The sequence below is a fragment of the Crocodylus porosus genome, unplaced genomic scaffold, assembly GCF_001723895.1.
Source record: "Crocodylus porosus isolate Cpor-Errol unplaced genomic scaffold, CroPor_comp1, whole genome shotgun sequence".
Lineage (NCBI taxonomy): Eukaryota > Metazoa > Chordata > Crocodylia > Crocodylidae > Crocodylus > Crocodylus porosus.
In genome coordinates this window covers 253,053,598-253,072,573 of record NW_017728886.1, presented here as the reverse complement: position 1 = coordinate 253,072,573, position 18,976 = coordinate 253,053,598, and the positions used below count along the sequence as shown (strand labels likewise).

At 43.0% G+C, this 18,976-nt stretch overlaps 1 protein-coding gene across 12 annotated transcripts in view; it reads left to right on the top strand.

Moving 5' to 3' along the window:
• Nucleotides 1-6: 6 nt before the first annotated feature.
• MTSS1 (MTSS1, I-BAR domain containing) overlaps nt 7-18,976 on the top strand; it is a 164,560-nt gene continuing 145,590 nt past the window's right edge. For all 12 annotated transcript variants that reach the window (XM_019552658.1, XM_019552647.1, XM_019552661.1 and 9 more), the window contains exon 1: nt 7-462. In XM_019552658.1, coding sequence (XP_019408203.1) covers nt 391-462 — 72 coding nt within the window. In that variant the 5' untranslated portion in view covers nt 7-390. The remainder of the gene's footprint in view (nt 463-18,976) is intronic.

Sequence of the window (18,976 nt, the reverse complement as noted above, 5' to 3'; positions counted from 1 at the left end):
TTTTGTTGGTGTCCGCTGCGAGAGCGGGGCAGGTCCTGCTCGGGGCACGGCCCACGATGCCCAAGGATGGATCTGGTGGCGGCCCTTGGGTGGGGGGCTAGGAGCAGCGCGGGTTCAAGTCCCAGGGCGCTGTGGGGGGCGGCTGCTGGGGGCTGCTGGTAGGAGGAGGACTAGTAACAGTGGGTTTTTTTTCTTTTTTTTGTTCCAAGCCTGTGCAGAGCTAAGGAATCCAGTGATTGTCTTGGCTGCCTGTAGGTTGGCTTTTTTACTTTTACTTTTTATTTTTTTAGACGAGATTTTAGTGCGAGGTGGGGGATCGGGGGTGGGGGGAGACTCTTTTCTAGCCTGGTGGTGAAATTGCAGCAGTTTGCGTGTGCTCGAGCCGGGAAAATGGAGGCTGTGATAGAGAAGGAGTGCAGCGCGCTCGGAGGGCTCTTCCAGACCATCATCAGCGACATGAAGGTAAGAGGAGGTGGGGGGATCAGGTGCCCAGGCCACCTGCCTGCCTGCCTGCACCTGACAGCCACCCTGCAATTGCACCATAAAACCCCGCTGCATTGAAAGGTGGTTGCATTCCCTCCTCACCCCACCCAAAGCTCCCCTCCTTGCAGAGATCCTGGCTTACTTTCCTGGACGTGCATCGGTGTCAACAGCACACTTTTAATTTCCCATTTATTCATTGTTCACCTAATGGCATTTTGTTCCTGAGTTGCTTGCAGGACAGGACCTCCCTTTTCAGCGGATGTTCAAATGTGCCTGCCCTTATCTTTGGGCAGGTGGATTCCTCTAAACCCATTATTTTCTTTTCTTTTTCCCCCTCTTTTCAATGTTGGAGCCTGGTAGGTTCCTAACAGAATAAATGGCCAGGGTGTAGTGGAAGAGACCCACATTAATGGATTTGAGAGCCTTGGGGTGGGGCTGGTCGGAACAGCAATGCCATTCCCAGGCTGATGGGTGCAGTTTAAGGATCTAGATCTGTGGATAAAAAGTTGATCAGTTTTTGAGGACAAAACTGCCTGTTACCCTGTTCTGCCATTTGCATGTTGGTTAGGCTTGTAAAAATGATAATTGCCTCTTCCTGAGTCCATGTTGAAATGCAAAGTGCCCAGGTTCCTGAAGCTGTGCCCCTTTGCAAACAGTCCCTTGGGATCCTTCTTGTGAGATGCCCTTCAAGTGAGGAGTTGTTCAATTTACCCTGGCAGCCAAGTGCGGGTTTGTTTTTTGTTTTTTTTAAATTGGGAGGTGTTTGCCTGCCTGTCTTGGTAAAAATAAAATAAAAGCTGGACAGTATTTTAGCAGTAATGGTTTAGAACCATTGGAAGTAGCACGATAGCAGTGTAATGCAGCACTTACTGCAGGATACTGCAGTGTGCCCCTCCACCAGGGGAGCTGCCTTCCTCCAAAGGGGCTCCTGAAGGGAGGGACTCAGGAGCTTGCACTTGCCGGATAATGAGGGAATCCTAATCTAAATGCAGCCAGTAGTGAAGTCTGGAGGTTACACTATTAATAACCTGTGTCACAGCCTGCTCTAATGCATGTTTAATTGTTGCATGACTTTTTTTGTTGTATTTTGTCCCCCAGAAGGGCTGAGAGAGAGTTCAAGGGAAACGGGTTTTAAGAACTGAGGGATTTACTGGTGGAGGTGGGTGTGTACTGGATGGGAGCCTGGTTTTACTAGCTGGAAAACCTGTTGGCAGTGGAACATAGGTGACTGTTTTTTATTGTATGTTGGCACTGCTGGACTCTTTGCTTCGGGAGTTAATTTTTGGCTCACATGCATACGGTCTTTTCTCTGTGCTGATCTGTGGAGGTATTTTAGTTAAAAGCATAAAGGAGGAGGTAGCTTTGGGGGAGGGTTGCATGCAAGGAGAGCACTGCAGTCGATGCTCTCATGTTTTTCCTGTCATGGGCTTGTATTTTTTTTCAAATTCTGGTTTGCTTGACAAAGCGCAGGTTTTACCTATAAAACAAAAAGAGCACCACCTCTAAGCATACCACAGAGAGGATATGTTGTTCTACCTGGTGAAATCTAGGATGCTTTTTAAAAAAAATATATATATATGGCAGAACAGAAAATGTGGCTCCCCCCCCCATCTTCTCTCCAGTAGAAACCATGCATCTTATTTTGCTGCTTTGGTAGAGAAACTGCTGTTGTCCTGTTTTCTTATGCGCTGGTAGTTGCAGAGGAGCCCTGGCTCATCAGAAATCTCTCCGCACGATGAGAACAGGCGTGGACTTGTTCCCACCCCCGATCTTCGATAACAGGGAAATCTCATGTAAATTGGCCCTTGCACAAGAGTTGTGTGAGGTTTATAGAAGAGAGCACTGCATCAGTACTTAACCTTGTACTGTTTAAAGAAGAAACACTCCTGGTCTGTGTTCAGTGCAAACAACCATTGCACCTGTGCTTTTATTTGATGCAGTTAATACAATACAGTGAGTGGAATATTAGCTAATTCAGCTGGTTATAGACAAAGCTGTCAGAAAATCAAACTTTCAGAAAGGTTTTGACAAATAGGGGCTTGGAGCTAACCACGCCTTTGTTGCAAAATGTAAGGGCCATTTCCTTCAACTGGGAAGGTTATAATGAGGATCCCGTTTATTTGGTGATGCTGCTGTAGGGTTTGCCACAGAATCCACCCCCCTTTTTAAGTAAGTGTCTAGCCATCGTGCTCAGGAAGAAAGCTGGCAGAGAAGAGAAGGCAGACCAATACAGCATCAACATTACTCAGTATGGTTGTCAACAGTGGGGGCAGATGAGGTCTATTTGGTTGCAAATGGAGATGAGGATAGATTGCTTAAGATTAGGGCTCTCTGTATTAATGCTAGCAGCCAACTTGTTGGCCATCACGTTGGCTGTGCCAGTTATTACTGCCTAAGTTGCCTTAGTGTGGACACTGTATGGAGCCTAACAGCAGGAAGAACCTGCTAACAATGAGGGTGATTAAACATGGAAATGGACACCTCCGAAGTCAAATTTCACAACCTCTCTAAGTGGAGGTCAGACAGACATTTGTCTGGAATAATTTAGACTGGTGCGATCCTGCCTTGAGGAGGGAGTTGGGCTAATTGACCTCTGGAGTCCCTCTTAGTTTTATGTTTCCGTGAATAGCTCCAAATTAATAGCTGCCCTATTAATTCATTGGTGTGTTAACTTTGAAACCTAATAAGGACTGCTTGTATCACTATGGTTATCTGCTTGATCCTTGCTCACGCTAGCAGAGATGTTAAACCAACAGACAACTCGGGACTGTGGAGGGAAGCCGTTTCCAGGCATCCCAATTGTTTCACTTTCAGTGTTTTCCCAGAAATTTCTACCATGCAGTTTTGGCAGCTATTTCTAAATCAATAACTATGGGGCATTGTGTAATTACGTTTTAAATATCAAATTAAACCACACAACGGATGTTGTATTAATAGTTTCCTTATTTAATTCACTAATCCTTTTCAGTCTTTTTTTTTTCTTTTCTTTTAAAACTATTTCAAGTGACTATGAATTCTGAACCATCTGACCCCTTCCTAAATCCATGGACAAAATCCCAGCCCTCTGCTGCAAGCCTTTCTCATGGAATACAGAGGAACAGCCACAAAACACTTTTTTTTTTTTTTGCCAGGTTCACAATTGAAGCCGTTCTTGGCAGCTTTGTTACAGAATCTGGATTTGGCCATGGCAGCATTTAAGAATTAAAGAATCATTGAACATTTAATTAGCGATAGAAAAGATCTAATAGTTGTAGGTCTTAAATGATCTTAATGCATTCTTGTTCAACATAGGAATGTTACACCTGTAAGCTATTGTATTCTCATGTAAGATCTTTTTCAAAGTGGTCAGAACTGTAAAAGAAGAAAAAGAAAACACTTACTTTGTGCCCTCCTAAGAGCAGTTCTCTATGTTAGGCTAACGGTGTGCAGGTTTCCCTTTGAACGCAGCGTACTTTCTGGAGCTCCCTTTGGGAAGGTTGGATTTGATCTGAATGTAGTGTAACTCATTTGTGGCAACGAAGTACAGAGAAGCAATGTGCTGTTCATTTCAATATTTTGGGTAGCATCAGGGAAATCTGTGCAGATAAGTTTTCGGAAAGCCTTTCAAGAGCAGTGTTCAAATGAGCCTGCTGTTTGATGCAGAGCATGCTCCCTTTTAATGTTGCTCTTCCTTTATTTTTAGGCTCCTTTTAGCTTATCTACTTCCCTTCTCTTTAATCGTACTACTTCCCATTCCCTTTACAGAAAAAGCAAGAGCAAGGAATTCAGTTTTAAAATACTGGCATGTAACATATGAGCAACAGTACATACATCCTTCTCCTACCCTCCACATTTGTCTCATCTTTTTTGGTTGAAAGCTCCTGGGAGCTTTTACCCTGCATTCATACAGTACCTAGGTTCAGGGACTTGTGCTGAGTGGTGTCTTCAGGCCTCCTGGAAACCATGTGAATGACAGGCGGACCTGGGTGGCTGTCCTTGAGTTGTTTAAGTTTTATATTGAGCATTTAGCTGCATTTTACAGCAGTCTTGAAAATATTACTCTAATTGCATTGATTTTTTTTTTTTTTTTCTCCTTTTTCCAGATTTAGGATATGAGCAATGAATGGCACCAGGAAGGGATCGTAAATTGTCTACTTAGACAATACAACTTAACATTTCCAAGAGAAAATCCAGAGCCCTAAAGACATTTTTCATTGCCTGTTGGGTGAAATCTCCCTTTAGGAACTGAGAGCACAGGATTAATTACTCTTATTTTAATTTAAATTGGATCTAGGCACTGCTAACTTCACTCCTGTTGTGGCTAGTAATGCTGTTTGAGAAGGCAGTGCAATGTCTCTGCTGTCAACCTTTTGAAAACTGTGGCTCTTAGTTATAGCAGGGACAATGCACCTTATGTTGTTGGAAATGAGAACTCTCAAGTATTTGCCAGTTTTTTGGTGTATTTTTATTATGTGGGATTAGAAGTTTTTAAACTGCTTATTCTATAACTCAGCTGAAGATGTGCAAGAATTGCCACCATTTGGTATTTAGCCCTTAGCACTGACTTATTGGTTAGGGACAGCCCTTGGCAGCTTCTTGCACAGGATGGGGACAAACTTGCAAAACAAGTGAAAATGTTTGTGATGTGACTGAACCCACTGTGACTGTAAGGGAGTGCTGATCCAGTACAAATAGAGCTGTAGGTCCTGATTCTGCAGACGGATCCCTGCACCTACAGGCTTGTATCTGCATGTGTTTTATTTCCAGGATCTGGACCTTACTTCCTGTAGGGCACCTCAAACAAATAGTCTCTAAATGCCTTGGAGTAGGGCGATAGTTATCAACTTCAAGTTAAATATAGCCACAAAGGAGTAGATCATCTTCAAACATGATGGGTAGCTGATTTCAGGCTTTAGCTTCCCTCCAGTAGCTGACATTGTTGGTGGAGTTTTTTTCATTTATGTTCTTATAACAATCGATTTTGAAATACATGTGCCAACTATGGGCTCAGGGAGAGGGAGAACAGGTTTCCTGGCATAGCCTGGTCCAGTGCTTGCTACATTCAGTTAGCTGGTTTGTGTACAAAGACCCTTAAGAAAGCTGTGGCCCATTCCAAATGCACAAGCTTTAGTATTTACACCAAAAAACTAATTTCTCATCTCAAAGTATTCTGTTGTCAATATTTTATGTGATTAGCAAATACAGCTGATTTTTTTTTTTTTTCTCCAGTGTATGTGCAGTTTATAAAAATAGCTCATTTGTTTGGGCTGAATTCTTTGCCCTTGATCAACAGCTGGTAGTGTCTTTTTGTAAAGGTTTTACAAGATTTTAGATTAAAAAAACCGTCTTCATGTTATAACAAACATGGATGATGGTTTAGGAAGAGAAATGCTGAAAGGCTCCTCATGTATTTAATCTGCATTTCAGAAGCAACATAAAACCATTTGTTTGGGAAGGTATTTAACAAACAAAGCTAGGCTGACCTGTTGCTTAGTGGCTCTGTTTTTATGTTGCTATGCTAGTTCCTCTCTTAAGTTGTGTTGCTCTTGTCCCTCACTTTTCTCTTACTGTTCCTGATTATAAATTGTTCTGTTCTTGTACTGTGAGCTGCCTTGTACCTTTGTTGGGAAGGGTGGCATAAATACATGTATAAATATGTATTTAGAGGTTCCATGTTGTTGTATAGAGCTGGGAATATGCTCCACTATGACCTTTCTCTAAGGACAGATCCTTGGCTGACTTAAATTCACTGCAGGGAAGCAATGACAGCTTGCCTCATTTGAGGTTCTGCCCCTTCAGCGTAGACGATAGTTTTTTGTTTCCTGATGTTGTCTGGAGGGGAAAATGCCTGAAAACTGATCTGGAAAAAAAAAAAAAAGGCAGAATGCCCTTGGCTTTTTTGGGAGGGTTTACAGTAAAGGTAAGCCATAGAAGGGATTGTTCCTTGTTGCATAAAAACGTAATTGCCTGAACAAATGTTTGAGGACAAGTCTGTAATTACACTCTTGGTGCTAGTTAATACATAACGAATGATGATATTTTTCAGAGTTCGCTGCTTCCTTCCTCACTTCTGAATCTGGAAAAGATGTAATAAAATCAGCAGCATAAAATATAAAGTGCTTTGCTGCATAGGCATGTCTCTTCAATGCAAACTTGTTGCTACAAGTGATGGAGCACGAATAATCTGACTTGGTGTTTGTGAAATAACAAATCCTACGTTTTAAGCAGGAGGGAACTAGTGGTATCTCTGCGGATATGCCCAGTACAAGGACTACCGCACAGGGTAGGAAGGAAAAAATTCCATAATTGCAGAGTAGAACAACAGCATGAGAATTGCAGTTGAATGGTATATTGACCTAGGTCAAGCCTGCCAAATCAGGGGGGTTCTGAATTAGTAAGGAGTCCCTCAAAAAGGTCACTAGCTAAAGCGAGCTCGACTCCTCAGTTATACTTGGGGGGGGGTTTCAGCATAGCATTATGCAGGGTTTCAGTAAAATGCCAATCACTGGCATCAGTCTAGTATAGCACTTAGGTGGTTGCAGACCGTTAAGCACACAAGTAATTTATTGAAGTCAGCAGGACGGTTTGTGTGCTGCTGCTGGACTGGAGTTGGGATGTTAAGTAGCTTGTAGGATCTGTTCTGTAGCACTCTTCTTCAAAAAGGGGAAATGTCTGCAGACATTAACACCTACCTTCACAGGAGCAATTACCCCATTTTCTGAAAAGGCAAGGTAAGGATTGATCATTTGGTAAAGGAGTAAGTGGTAGAGTTGGGTTTGAGTGCTGTGGAGGTCCTGGCTTTTGGTACCGTGCTTAGACCATGCATCTAATAAATCTTTTGTCAGTGGTTCAAGCTGTATTGATGTTCCCTGGTATGAGGTCTCCTTGTTTGCTGGTACAGCAGATGATATCTGCAGAACCGTATCTAGTTCTGATTCTGACAGTTCTCTGTCCTTTCTGCCTCCAAAATGTTCATCTGAAGTCAAAGCTGTTGGGCACTGCTCCTGTGTTTTTAATGGAGCAGCCAGAGCATTTTAATCTGAAGGACTATGTTTAATCTAAAGATAATGAAGAATCCGTAGTGGCTAGTTCACTCTGTATTTCTCACCCTAATTGCCAATAATGAGTTGAGGCAGATGAGAGCAGTGATGCATCACTTACGTTAGTCTTGGGGTACAAGTTGAAACATCTACTATGTGTTGTAGTAGCTGTTAAAGCACATCTTTGTGAGTTTACTGGCATTAATGGTAGCCTGTGCAAACCCAAACCAACGATTATCATTCTTGAGCAATTCAAATCCTGCAATGAGCCAAGTGAGATCAATGATTTATCTGAGCCCCAAGCATGTACTTTCTAAAGTAGCCCCCAAACTCCTTTTTTTTTTTTTCTTGTCAGGCCCTGAATATTAAGAAGTTGCTTCAGATTTCAGTGACTAATAGTTAAGTCATTGGCACGTCTATTATTAAGCCTTGTTTTATGGTGATAACCTCTGAACTTTTCTGTGCTTAGACTTGACATAAGTGTGCAGCTTGGGGAGAAGAAATTCCTTGGGATAAACCAGTGGTGTGTCACAAGAATTGGGAAGCCACCCAAAGAATAAAGCCCTATGTAGCTTGGGATCTGCCTACCTGAAAGAGACCTTTCTGATTGTGGCCAGAACTGGCCAAAAGGGGCATTTCTCAAAATCTGGGGAATAGAAATAGGTGATCCACTGTCTCTGACCCTGGACATTTAGTACCCATCTGATGAAAAATGTGTTAAGTCTGGTGCACAAGCAAAAGCCCAATTCTTGTGTGGGGTTTTTTGTTGGAATAGTCATGTTAATTCTATGGCATGTTTTAAATAGAGTTAGACTTTTGTAGGAGAAGCTGGTCAGCCATTAATATATTAATGCACACGGAACAAGTGGTTGGCACTGTTATTAATAAACTTTGTTCTCAAAGGGAATGGTCAAATTTGAACGGATCGAATCCCATTGCAGTTAATGGAGTTACCAGGCCATAGCCCTTGGCATTGCTTTGAGACTACCCTGTATGCATTAACTTGAATGAGTGCCTCTTGATATTTTAATTATCTTAGTTTTGATCTAGTTGAAATATTGTGGGTTTAAGTGCCCGCTGTGCATACTCGGAAGCTTTTTCATAATGATACAGTGGATGAAAGGCTGTATTGATGAGTCTCTGTGGAGGAATCCCCTATTCAGAGTTGCTCGCAAACTTGTCATTCTAATCTGAGTGGAAGAACGTGGAACAAACGCGCTTTCCCTGGAATCCTTGTCTAGAATCACTGTCTTGTGCAAACAGCTCTTTGCAGCACACCACCTTGGATAAGAGGCCAGGTGCTTCACCAGCTGCAGCTGGCCCCTTTTTTCCCCCCTTTTAAAAGACCTTCCATTTTGAGAGGAGCATTTCAGTAGACTGCTGGTGGAAATGTAGTCATCCTAATACGTTTGGGAGGGTTTTTCATAGTAGAACACTTACAAACGGTTTGTGTTTGTATGTGTGAATGTATATATGCATCCTAACTATCATCCTATATTATTACTAGGTTTGCTAATTAATATATTGGTATTTTTTTTTAAAAAGGGGCTATTCAGAACTTTATTTCCTTCTGTTATTCTGTAGTAACATCAGGCCAGAGGCAGTGTAAGTGTGACATCATCCTTTTTGGCATAGCAGGTGGACGTATTGGCTTGTGATCCAAGTCCTTCAGGATGCTGCATTGATTTGGCACCCATGAATACCGTAAGCACAGGAGAATTAATGTACTTCGCCATTGGTTCAGTTTAGGAACCGTGTTGAGGTAAGGGTTTTATCTCAAGGTAATCAAACAAAGAAAAGGAGTCTCTAACATTAAAGTTGCATCTGATCCATATTCCCTCCTTCCCTTAAACAATAGTTTGCGTTTGCCACACTCTGTTCAATTGTCATATTCCACTCTGAAGGTGACTGCATTTCCATACCTAAAGAATTAATTGTAGTACTTTGGAAATATAGAAATAATAGTGATCTTGTAATATTCTTTTTTATTCATTGGGGGCTATAGTTGTTTTCTCAGACTTATACTTGATTGGATTGCTTTCTTGAGTTGATCAAGATGTTGCCATACTTTTAACTATGCTAGAAAGCAGTGTTTCTCAATTTCTTTGCCATAGTGGGCCACACCTGCAGCTCTCAATATGTTAAGTGGGCTGTACCCACACAGCTTGCTTCCTGTGTATCCATTTAAAAATTGCTTTAACAGGGTGTTTCATGGGCCACAGCAGTATGCTGATTGGGCCACGTGCAACCCCATGGGTCACAGGTTGAGAACCACTGCTGTAAAATATCCTTTTCTTGATATTGTTGATAGAGCCAGAGAGACTTTTGCTTTAAAAATAATTATGTGCCTGGTTTCTGTCTTATTGTATATAAACAAATTAACAGTAGCTTTGCTTTCATCTAATGTGTTAATGTTTTTGCTGGCTATGAATGGTCAGAAATAGCGGTGGCCACTGGTGGCACAGGCAGCTTTTGTGTGTGGCATATGGCAGATTTTGGAGAGGATGGTCAGTACAGTGGCAGATGAGCATAGAGCAGGAAGCGGAGCATCAGATCAGGCAGGAAGCACAGGGCAGGGAGCAGAAACCACAGGAGACTGGGTAGGAGAAAGTTATTAGGGTGGTACGCAGAGGGGCAGGGATAATTTGTGGCACATCTGTCAAAAAGGTTGGCATTTGCTGGTCTAAAGTACAGTTTATTCAAACAGACTTTCTCATTCTCATAGCAGAAGAGAATAGGAATGCTCAGGGAAATCGAAAGGTGGCAAATTTAAAAGCAGATGAAAAGAAATAATGTTTCCATGCAGTGCAGATATTATTCTATATACATCTTTTATTACTCTATGTACATTGGTGTCAGATTAGCACATTTCTTGACTTCAGTGCTGATTTAAAAAAAAAAAAATCATTGTAACAGGGTCTCTGGCAGGAGCCCTGTTACTTAGACTAAAACCTGGGAGCTGTGAGTAACAACAGCTGGTGAGGTGGAGAGGATTATCCACCTAACTCATGATTGGCCCATGGACCTGGGATCCCGGGGGTAAAACTAGAGGTGAGAATGCCTTTGGGCACTAGAAAGCCAGGAAGACAACTGGAGACGGGATACTTACTGGAAGTTGTAGCCACTGCGGTGAGTCCAGAGGAGCTGAGGCTCTGCGACGTGGTTCAGCAGGAGCTCCCTTTGACCAGAGAGGGGTCCCGGTTGGGAGAGACCAGCATCGGCTATGGGAGAGCAGCTGAAGCTGCTCCAGTCTCCAAAGTGTTGAGGGGAAGACGGGGTGCAACGAGCACAGCTGCTAATAAGCCAACTACTGGCAGTAAGTGGCGGTGCAGGCTTGGGGTAGACGGGGATGACTCCCTGAAAACAGGTAAGGCTGAGCCTGTAACAGCCAGCCCTGGCAAAGTGGGGGGCTGTTCCAGGCAAAAGATGCCGGAGAAGGTTCAAAGACATAGAAACTGTGCCTCACTAATGAGTTAATTAGTGGCATGAAAATGGCAGCAGTTACTTACCTTTGAGGCTCTCGTTGGTGGGGATCTGCACCAGAGCTGATGGCTGTGCCCAGCAGAATATTGAGGAGGCTGTTGCCTGCACCTTGAGCAGCTGTAAAGGAAAAAGAATAAATCTATAGGTTGATGTGATGTCTCGGGGGTTATTTTGTGAATACCATCGGTAACAATATACCAATCTCTTTCCTCCCTACATAAGATCAAAGTCGTGGCAGGCGACTATGAGAGGACCCAGGTGGTATTGCACAATGCCGACAACAATCATTATATAGCAGTTAAATACAAGTAAGAAACAAAATTTGGAAAGTATGTAAACCCTCATGCTTTTAGATGCAAGCTTCTTCCCAGTACTGGAAGTTTAAAGGTTTTTTTGCACTTAGGCAATGATGTGAGAATTTGCTTTAGTGGACTTGCTTGTGCTTTTTTTGAAGCTTCTAGCATTGACCACTGTTGGACCAGATACTCAACTGTGTGACCATGGTTTTGATCGAGTCTGGCTTTGTAAATTGTAACGCTGCACGTTTTAGAAAGCTCGTCCCATATTACATTTAGATTTCTCAAGCTTTGTTATATTGCTTAGAGGAAAGTTGGCGTGTTGTTTAATGGTATGTTTTAACTTTTATATTGACCCATGAGAACCAAAGTGGATAGTTTTTAATCTTATTTTTAAACCATGGACTGAAACTGCTATTTAACATGCTTGGATTTAAATTTATTCCATCTTGAGCTCTTTTCTGTTTTTTGTCTTGCAATGTCAGGATCTCTCATGACAGGACATACAGTGTATTTGATATTGCTGAACTTGGAGAGATGATTCACTACCTAGAATATTAATAGTGAAGTTTAGAAAAGGGGAATGTGTGGGTGATGGGAGAACTGAATTGTCAAAACTGCTTGTGCCTAAACAAGATGCAAACTGATAAAGAAGGTAGCAGTAATTAAATGTGTCTCATTAAGACAAGAATGAATACTTTTAAAATAGAAATCCCTCAAATAGATGTGCTTTGCATAGCTATAGACCTGCATACAAGATGAAATGTTTTCAGAAAGCTGAAGTTTTCATGTTGGCTTATTGGAAGGTGGTAGTCCCCCAGCTTATTGCATAGTTGGGGGACAACCAAAAATAGCTCATCAAGTAGGTGCTTGAATTTATTTAAAATGTTTTTATGTTTTTTCTAACCTAAAAAGTGAGCAAGCCATGCAGCATATGAAAAATAAATAAAGCAAAGGGGGAAGGAAAATTTGTTCTAAGTTACTAGGAAGCTTTAACCAAGGTGACTGAATTTCATGTGGGGCTGCTCTTTTTCTCTTGTATCAAAGACCCTGTCCTACCTCTCCGAGCCTATGAAAGGGAGCTCCAGAAACCATCAAGTCCAGGCCCATGTCTGAGGCAAAGTTGTCTCTGTCCAAAGCGTCCTGCACAGAATCTATTGTCTAAACTATTAGCGGAACTACACGGTCAACCCTGATACAACCACAAAACAGTGCCCTTACTTGCCACAGGTAAAGCAGGGGGACCAGAGTAGCCAATGTCCTGTTGCTGCAAAAGGTGTTAAAATATATTTGAGAAATCCAAGAAAGATGGCCACACTCCCTGTTAGAGGAAGGCAGTTTCTCTCCTCTTTCCCCCCAGTCTGTACCAATCTGACCATGGGGAAAATTCCTTTCTGATTTGTAAATACGGCAATCGGTCTGACCCTGAGCAGAGGGGAAAGACCCTCTCTAGGCTTAAAATCTCAGCAGGAGCATTGGTGTAACTCAATGAAAATACCCAGCCTTTGCTGCAGCCACCACCCAAAATGCCCCTCATGCATGTAACAGCAGGAGTTGGGGGAAAAAATTCCCTCCTAGCCACATGTGGAAAGCACTGAAGCGCAGAAGCGTGGAAATGTACATAGTCAAACGTGCACGTAACTGCTCCTAGATCATCCCTGACCAGTCCCTGTTCAACCTCCTCTTGAATACCTCCAGAGATGGAGAGTCCACGACTTCCCCAGCTTGCTGTTCTAACAGTGGAGAAGTTTTTCCCCCATACCCATTTTAAACCTACTGTGCAACTTCAGGCTATCAGTCCTCATCCTGCTCTCTGCAGCAAGAGAGAGAAGATGTTTTCCCTCCTCTCTGGCCAGCCCTTCAGGTACTTGAAGACTGCTATCATGTCCCCTCTTAAGTGCTTTCTCTGCAATTTGGATGTGCCTACTTCCTTCAGTCTCACCTGGTATGATTCGCCTTTCAAGACCTATCATTTTTTTTTTTCTTGCCTGTCTCTGGATCTTCTCTAACTTTTCCACAGCTCTTTTTAAAATGTGTGGCCCAGAACTGCACACACAACTCAAGGTGAGGCCTACCCAGTGCTGAGTAGAGGCACTGTTGCCTCCTATGTCTTGCACGTAATGCTTCTATTGATTGGCCTTTTTTTTTTTCAGCTGCATCATAGATGAGTGCTGTGCCTGTCATCTGTCAAGACTCCTAGATCCATAGTGCTGCCATTCACCTGGGTGTCATCCATTTTGTGTTCATATTTTTGATTATTCTTTCTGAGGTGTGGCACCTTTTTAAGGTGATGGCAGATGTCTTGCAAGCGCTGATGTGGGCTTTTGTGGATTGGACTGCAGAGCTCCTTGCATTACAGATCCTTCTGTGGGTTGGGAGAAACATGCGGAGTATTTGCCTATGTTTTATAATTCCTGTTATCAGAGCTGGTTATGTGCCCAACCATAACTATCTTGCTTTTTTTTTTTTTAAGCACTTGATGTTACTGGATTAGTAAAATTGATTAGTTGGCCATGGCCACTGTATCTTACCACATGTTGATACATCTCAATGGTCAAGGTCTTCTTCTGAGGCCATCTTGTTATGGCTGCTTGTTTGCTTATTCCTGTTCTGGCTATTTCCATTTCTTTGAAAGAACACTGTTCATTATGTGGAAGTGGATTTCATGTAGCCAACTTTGCTTTTTTATGTACCCTTATTAAATACAGCACATAACACCTACTGCCACCAATTAGACTAGGGGTACTATTATGCTATAGGACTCCTGTTAATGCCATTTAATAATTGTGAAAGCTTTTTTTAACTAACAGATAAGGTTGTGTTCCTTTTATTTCAAGGACTTGCAGTTAGGAGTAGAGTACTGAATTACTGGACAGACGGATTCACAGTTTGTAGGAGGAGGGTGTTATTAGGGTGTGAAGTTTAGCATCAGTATTATACCTGCCTTTAAGGGTGGGTTTTGTTTTTTTTTTAGTATAATGTTAGCCAGTGACTTCTGCAGTATCAGTGAGAAGTGCTAACTTCCATGACTTTACTAATAGTAATTTTGTAATTCCTGTGTATAAACAGACGTGGTGGTCCTGTTGCTTAATATGCACGCCGACAGATACTCCAGTGAAAAATATGGCATGAGGACTGGCGTAGAATAGGATTGTGGTGATAAACTTGGCTGGTAGGAAGTGGGGGCATGTTGGGTGGGGTGTGGAAACTTGGAGTAGTGAAGGGTGATACCACTGCCTGTTGCCCTCGGCTTGCTGTCTCCCTCATTGTCATCTTTGCTGCTGTCGTCTTTGGTCAGTGTCATAGGAGCTGACACCAGGACTGGAGTCACCTAAACATTTTATTTGGCATAGGGAAGAGTGTGCATACGTTTTAAACTGCTTTTTAAGGACTTTCCATCACCTTCTCTCTCTTAGTTGCAATGTGTCAATATAAGCTATTAGAGAGAGGCTTCCTCCCCCACACCCCGCCCAAAGCAGAAAGAGGCACATAACTGTTCCTTTTGTTAAGCTGTCAGGCTGTTAGGTTTATCTAGGATCACAAACCCAATTCCAGCGCTCCGGATTCTTTCTCAGCCTGGTGGCTGGATCTGATTTCAGTAAGTGTGACACCCTTCAGCAAATCTACTCTCGCTTAATGCATCTGTATCTGGATGGCAGGTTTTTTTTGGAGAAACCTGAGCAGTCCTGTTCACTGGGTAAAATAAATATTTCCTCTTCTAAAGCTTGATATTCCTAGATAGAAGCAACCAAAATCAAGATTATTCTCAAAGTCTATCAGCGTGTTGGCCTAAAAGGAAAGAAGAAAGCAGTTTTTAAATATTCTTTTCTCTTTTATGTAGTGTTTGCTTTATAATATGAAAGTGGCTCACTTGATCACTTTTTATACATCGAACATTGTCTTTCCAAATCTGCCACTGAGTGGTCAATGCACAAACCTTTTCCCGCTTGCAGATTTATGACTACATGTGTTAGCTTTTCCCATGCTTTTTCCTTCACTCCAGGGCTGGAAGTTGTTTGCTAAACCTACCTGAGCAGCACTGATTTTAAAGTGAGTTGAGTTGAGTTTCCGCTGAACTCTTTTGTGGAATCCAGAAGCAGGCATAAATGGGATTTGTTGGCAAAATGAGTCTGCTATTCGAGGACTTTGAGAATAACCTGAGCAGTCTTTGCCTTCTATGCCACTTGTGCCTAGTGGTTCAAAAATGACTTCAGCTGTCCTAAAGAAGCTGTGACTTTTGTTGATAAGTCTGTGATCAGAGTGTGGTCAGTGTGTCAGGATTTCTCCCCGAGCCAGTAGACCTGAGTATGGCACGTCTGAGGCTTGAGGACTTTCAAGAGCTGCACTGGCTTAGCCTGGGATGGGGATAGGCAAAGTGTGGCCTATGGGCCGGATCTGGTTGGCCATGGACTCCATTCCCCAGCAGCCCCTGCCTGCCTGGCTTGGGCTGCTCACCATGGAGACTTCAGCCCCACCTAGGTGGGAAAGCTCATGTAGACCAGCCATAGCCATGCTGGCAGAGCAGGGCAGGGGGCTGCTTTGGAGCCACTGGGATCTTGCGATGAGGCGGCTTGCTCTGGAACCAGGGCCGAGCCGCGATCTGCAGCCTGCGCTCTCCAGGCAGGGGCGTGCAAGCAGGGGATCGCAGCTCTGCTCTGGCTTCTTGCAGCAGTGACGGCCTGGTCTGGAGCCGGGGCAAGGCTGCAACCTCCTGCCTGCGCGCCCCTGCCCGGAGCGTGCAGGCTATAGATCGTGGCTCTGCCCTGGCTCAGAGCAAGCTGTCCCCGCTGCAAGATCCCAGCAGCTCTGGAGCAGCCCCCTGCGCTGTTCTGCCATGTGCATTGCCCACGCAGCTGCAGTTGGTCTCTATGGCAACCCCAGCCTTGAGCTTTCCCATGTGTGTGGCTGGGGTCTCCATGGAGACCGACCCAAGCCATGCAGGTAGGGGCTGCTGGGAAATGGAGTCCAGCTGCCCTCTGGATTAGCTGTTTTGCCCACTCCTGGCCTAGGACCTTCAGATTACTTTGCTGCTGTGTGTGTCCCTGAAGGGACATCAGTATTTTAACTGTGGACTGACCAAATACTGATGGGGAGGCATCCTCTTTCATGTTGCAAGCCCAGTTAGTTGGTGGTGAGAGGTTAGGACAGTGCCCTTCCCACAATTCACAGTAGACTAGTTGCCTGACCCAAGGAGAAGACTCACCCATGTTATAACTAATCACTTTTATAAACTAATTAAGCAATAAGATAAGATGATGCTGTCTTATTGCCTCATAATGATATGCCTTGGTTGGTAGGCATGCAGCCAAAGGCAGAGCACTGCTAAGTGCCAAGGCATATCATTATGGAGTATACCTTGGAGTATTTTACTGTCATGATAAAATATTAATTTAAAAGAAAAACACAATGTGTGACCTTTAAAGCTGAAAAACTAACTTATTAAATTAAGCGGTTGGGTACTTTTTGGGGAAAAGGCCCCAGATAACAAGTAGTTATATATAATTTTCTTTTTCAACAAAAACATTAAAAGGAAAAAAAATCAAACCAGAGCCCTGCAAATGACTGGCTGTTCTTTAAAGTGGTGGGATTACTGAACAGAGGATTTAGGACCTTGTTTCCTACAGCTGCGCTTCCTTGCAGCATTTTCTTCATGCTGAACAGGGGCTAAAAGATAAAGGAAGACTGCCGCTTTTACAGATAACATTTGAGCTCAAATGACTCTGACATTTAAAGGGAAAAAAATTGATTTCCTTTATCAGCTGTTTGTGCCTTTTGCAATTTCTGATATCAGAGATAGCTGTGGGGAAACATTACACTGAAAAACGCTGCATTACTTCTCTTCCAGAGTGGCCTGAAATCACATTTGTATGCTTAGTCAAAGCAAATTGATTATAGTCAGATTTTCAAATTAAGAAAGTAATGAATATTGCAATGATTATTTCTCAGGATTAAATTGAATGGATAGTTCATCTGTGGATCTAGACTGTTCCCATCACTATTCAGATATTTACTCCTGTAAGATTGGGAGGTGCTGTTACTCCACTCTTATAAATATAGGGAACACAGAATGGCAAGGATTTTGTCCAACGTGGCACAGTAAAATTGTGGCAGAGAAGAGACTTCAGCCCAGATCCTCCATTAGTACTGTAATCACAGGAGGCTCTTCTCCATCTGTGTCTTGTAAATCTTACTCTGCTGACCCTGCTTATCCTCCTTCCCAACAGCTGGGAGGTGTTTAACAGCATGCAGTCAGCTCCTGTGAAGTGAAGCTGTCACTACTTTCAGAAAGAGCCCAGGGCACTCGGTCCTTTTTAAGATTATATTGTTGGAAGCATTTGTTTGGAAGGTCTAAAGGGATGCACAGTGTAATGCACAAAAGACTTGAATGTCATTAAATGGGTGAGCAGCGGGGAGTTGAGAGGGATGATGAAATTGCTGTCCTGGGTTTGGAAGAGCTGGTTCTGAGAATTGGCTTGTGAAAGTTAAACATTTGTTTTGTAAGATTTGCAGGGGAAAGGTCAGAGCAGTAGAAAAATTAAGCAAGTTATGGCTGGCTGAAGGGATTGTTCGAGTGTTATTGTGTATGATGGTAGAAGCCACTCCAAAGAAACTACTGCTGGAAAATGGGATTATTGCTAGATGGTAGACGATCAGACCCCAAAGGTTTAAAGTGCGACTGAGTGGACTGACTGCTGTTCTGGTACCAAACGCTGTGCCGAACTGCGGTTGAGATCAGCCATTCTTGGGCTGGGTTTAAGACTCTTCACAGAAAGAAGTTCTATAAATATAATTAAGGCAGCTGAATTGAATTGAACCATTTCATTGAATCGGTGCAATACCTGAACACTGGCTGGGCCTAAGCCTTAAAAGTGAGAAACAAGATGTGTTGAGGTGCCAGTTGTCTATTTTTGATCTTGATTTCTTTGTGATGCATTTTGGCCAGATGACCAACGCCGCCTTCTCAAGTTATATTTGAACTGTGTGTGTCCCTAGAAAACATAGGTGCAGTTAACAGCACAGTACTGCCATTGAAATGGCAGTATAATTAGGCTGCTTTGGTATCTTTACTTGTCAGCTTGTATTTTGCTTGAGAACCTGGTAGGCCCTTAGGCCCTGCTGTTAATTGTCAGTACTTGGAAGGTGCCTGGCATACACATGCATAATGCATGGACTGTATGTAGGCATGTGCTGAAACACCAGCAGCTACTGCTGAGATGGCGTTTGAAGTAATACTAACAGGTTTAAGGAAATGGCATTTATTAATTAAATAGGTTCTTCTATTTAAATGGTGACAGTTCTGGTTTAAGATTATAGTCCAGGTCTCTTTGGATTGAAGACTTTCTCTTCCTCATTAGATGCAGTCACTAAGGATTATTCTTCCCTATATTCATGGCCATGTGTTTACTTAGTTTATTAAAATAAATGTTTGGCAGGTTCCAGACCAAGAGCTCTCTCTTTACCCTCAGAACAGTTGCAGCTAGGGCAACAGCAAGCTTCCTCAATATGATTTCATAGATTTCATAGACATTAGGGCTGGAAGGGACCCCGGGAGATCGAGTCCAGCCCCCTGCCCAAAGGGCAGGAAGTCAGCTGGGGTCATAAGATCCCAGCAGGATAAGCATCCAATTTACTCTTGAAGGTGTTCAATGTAGGTGCTTGAACCACCTCTGATGGCAGGCTGTTCCAGACCTTGGG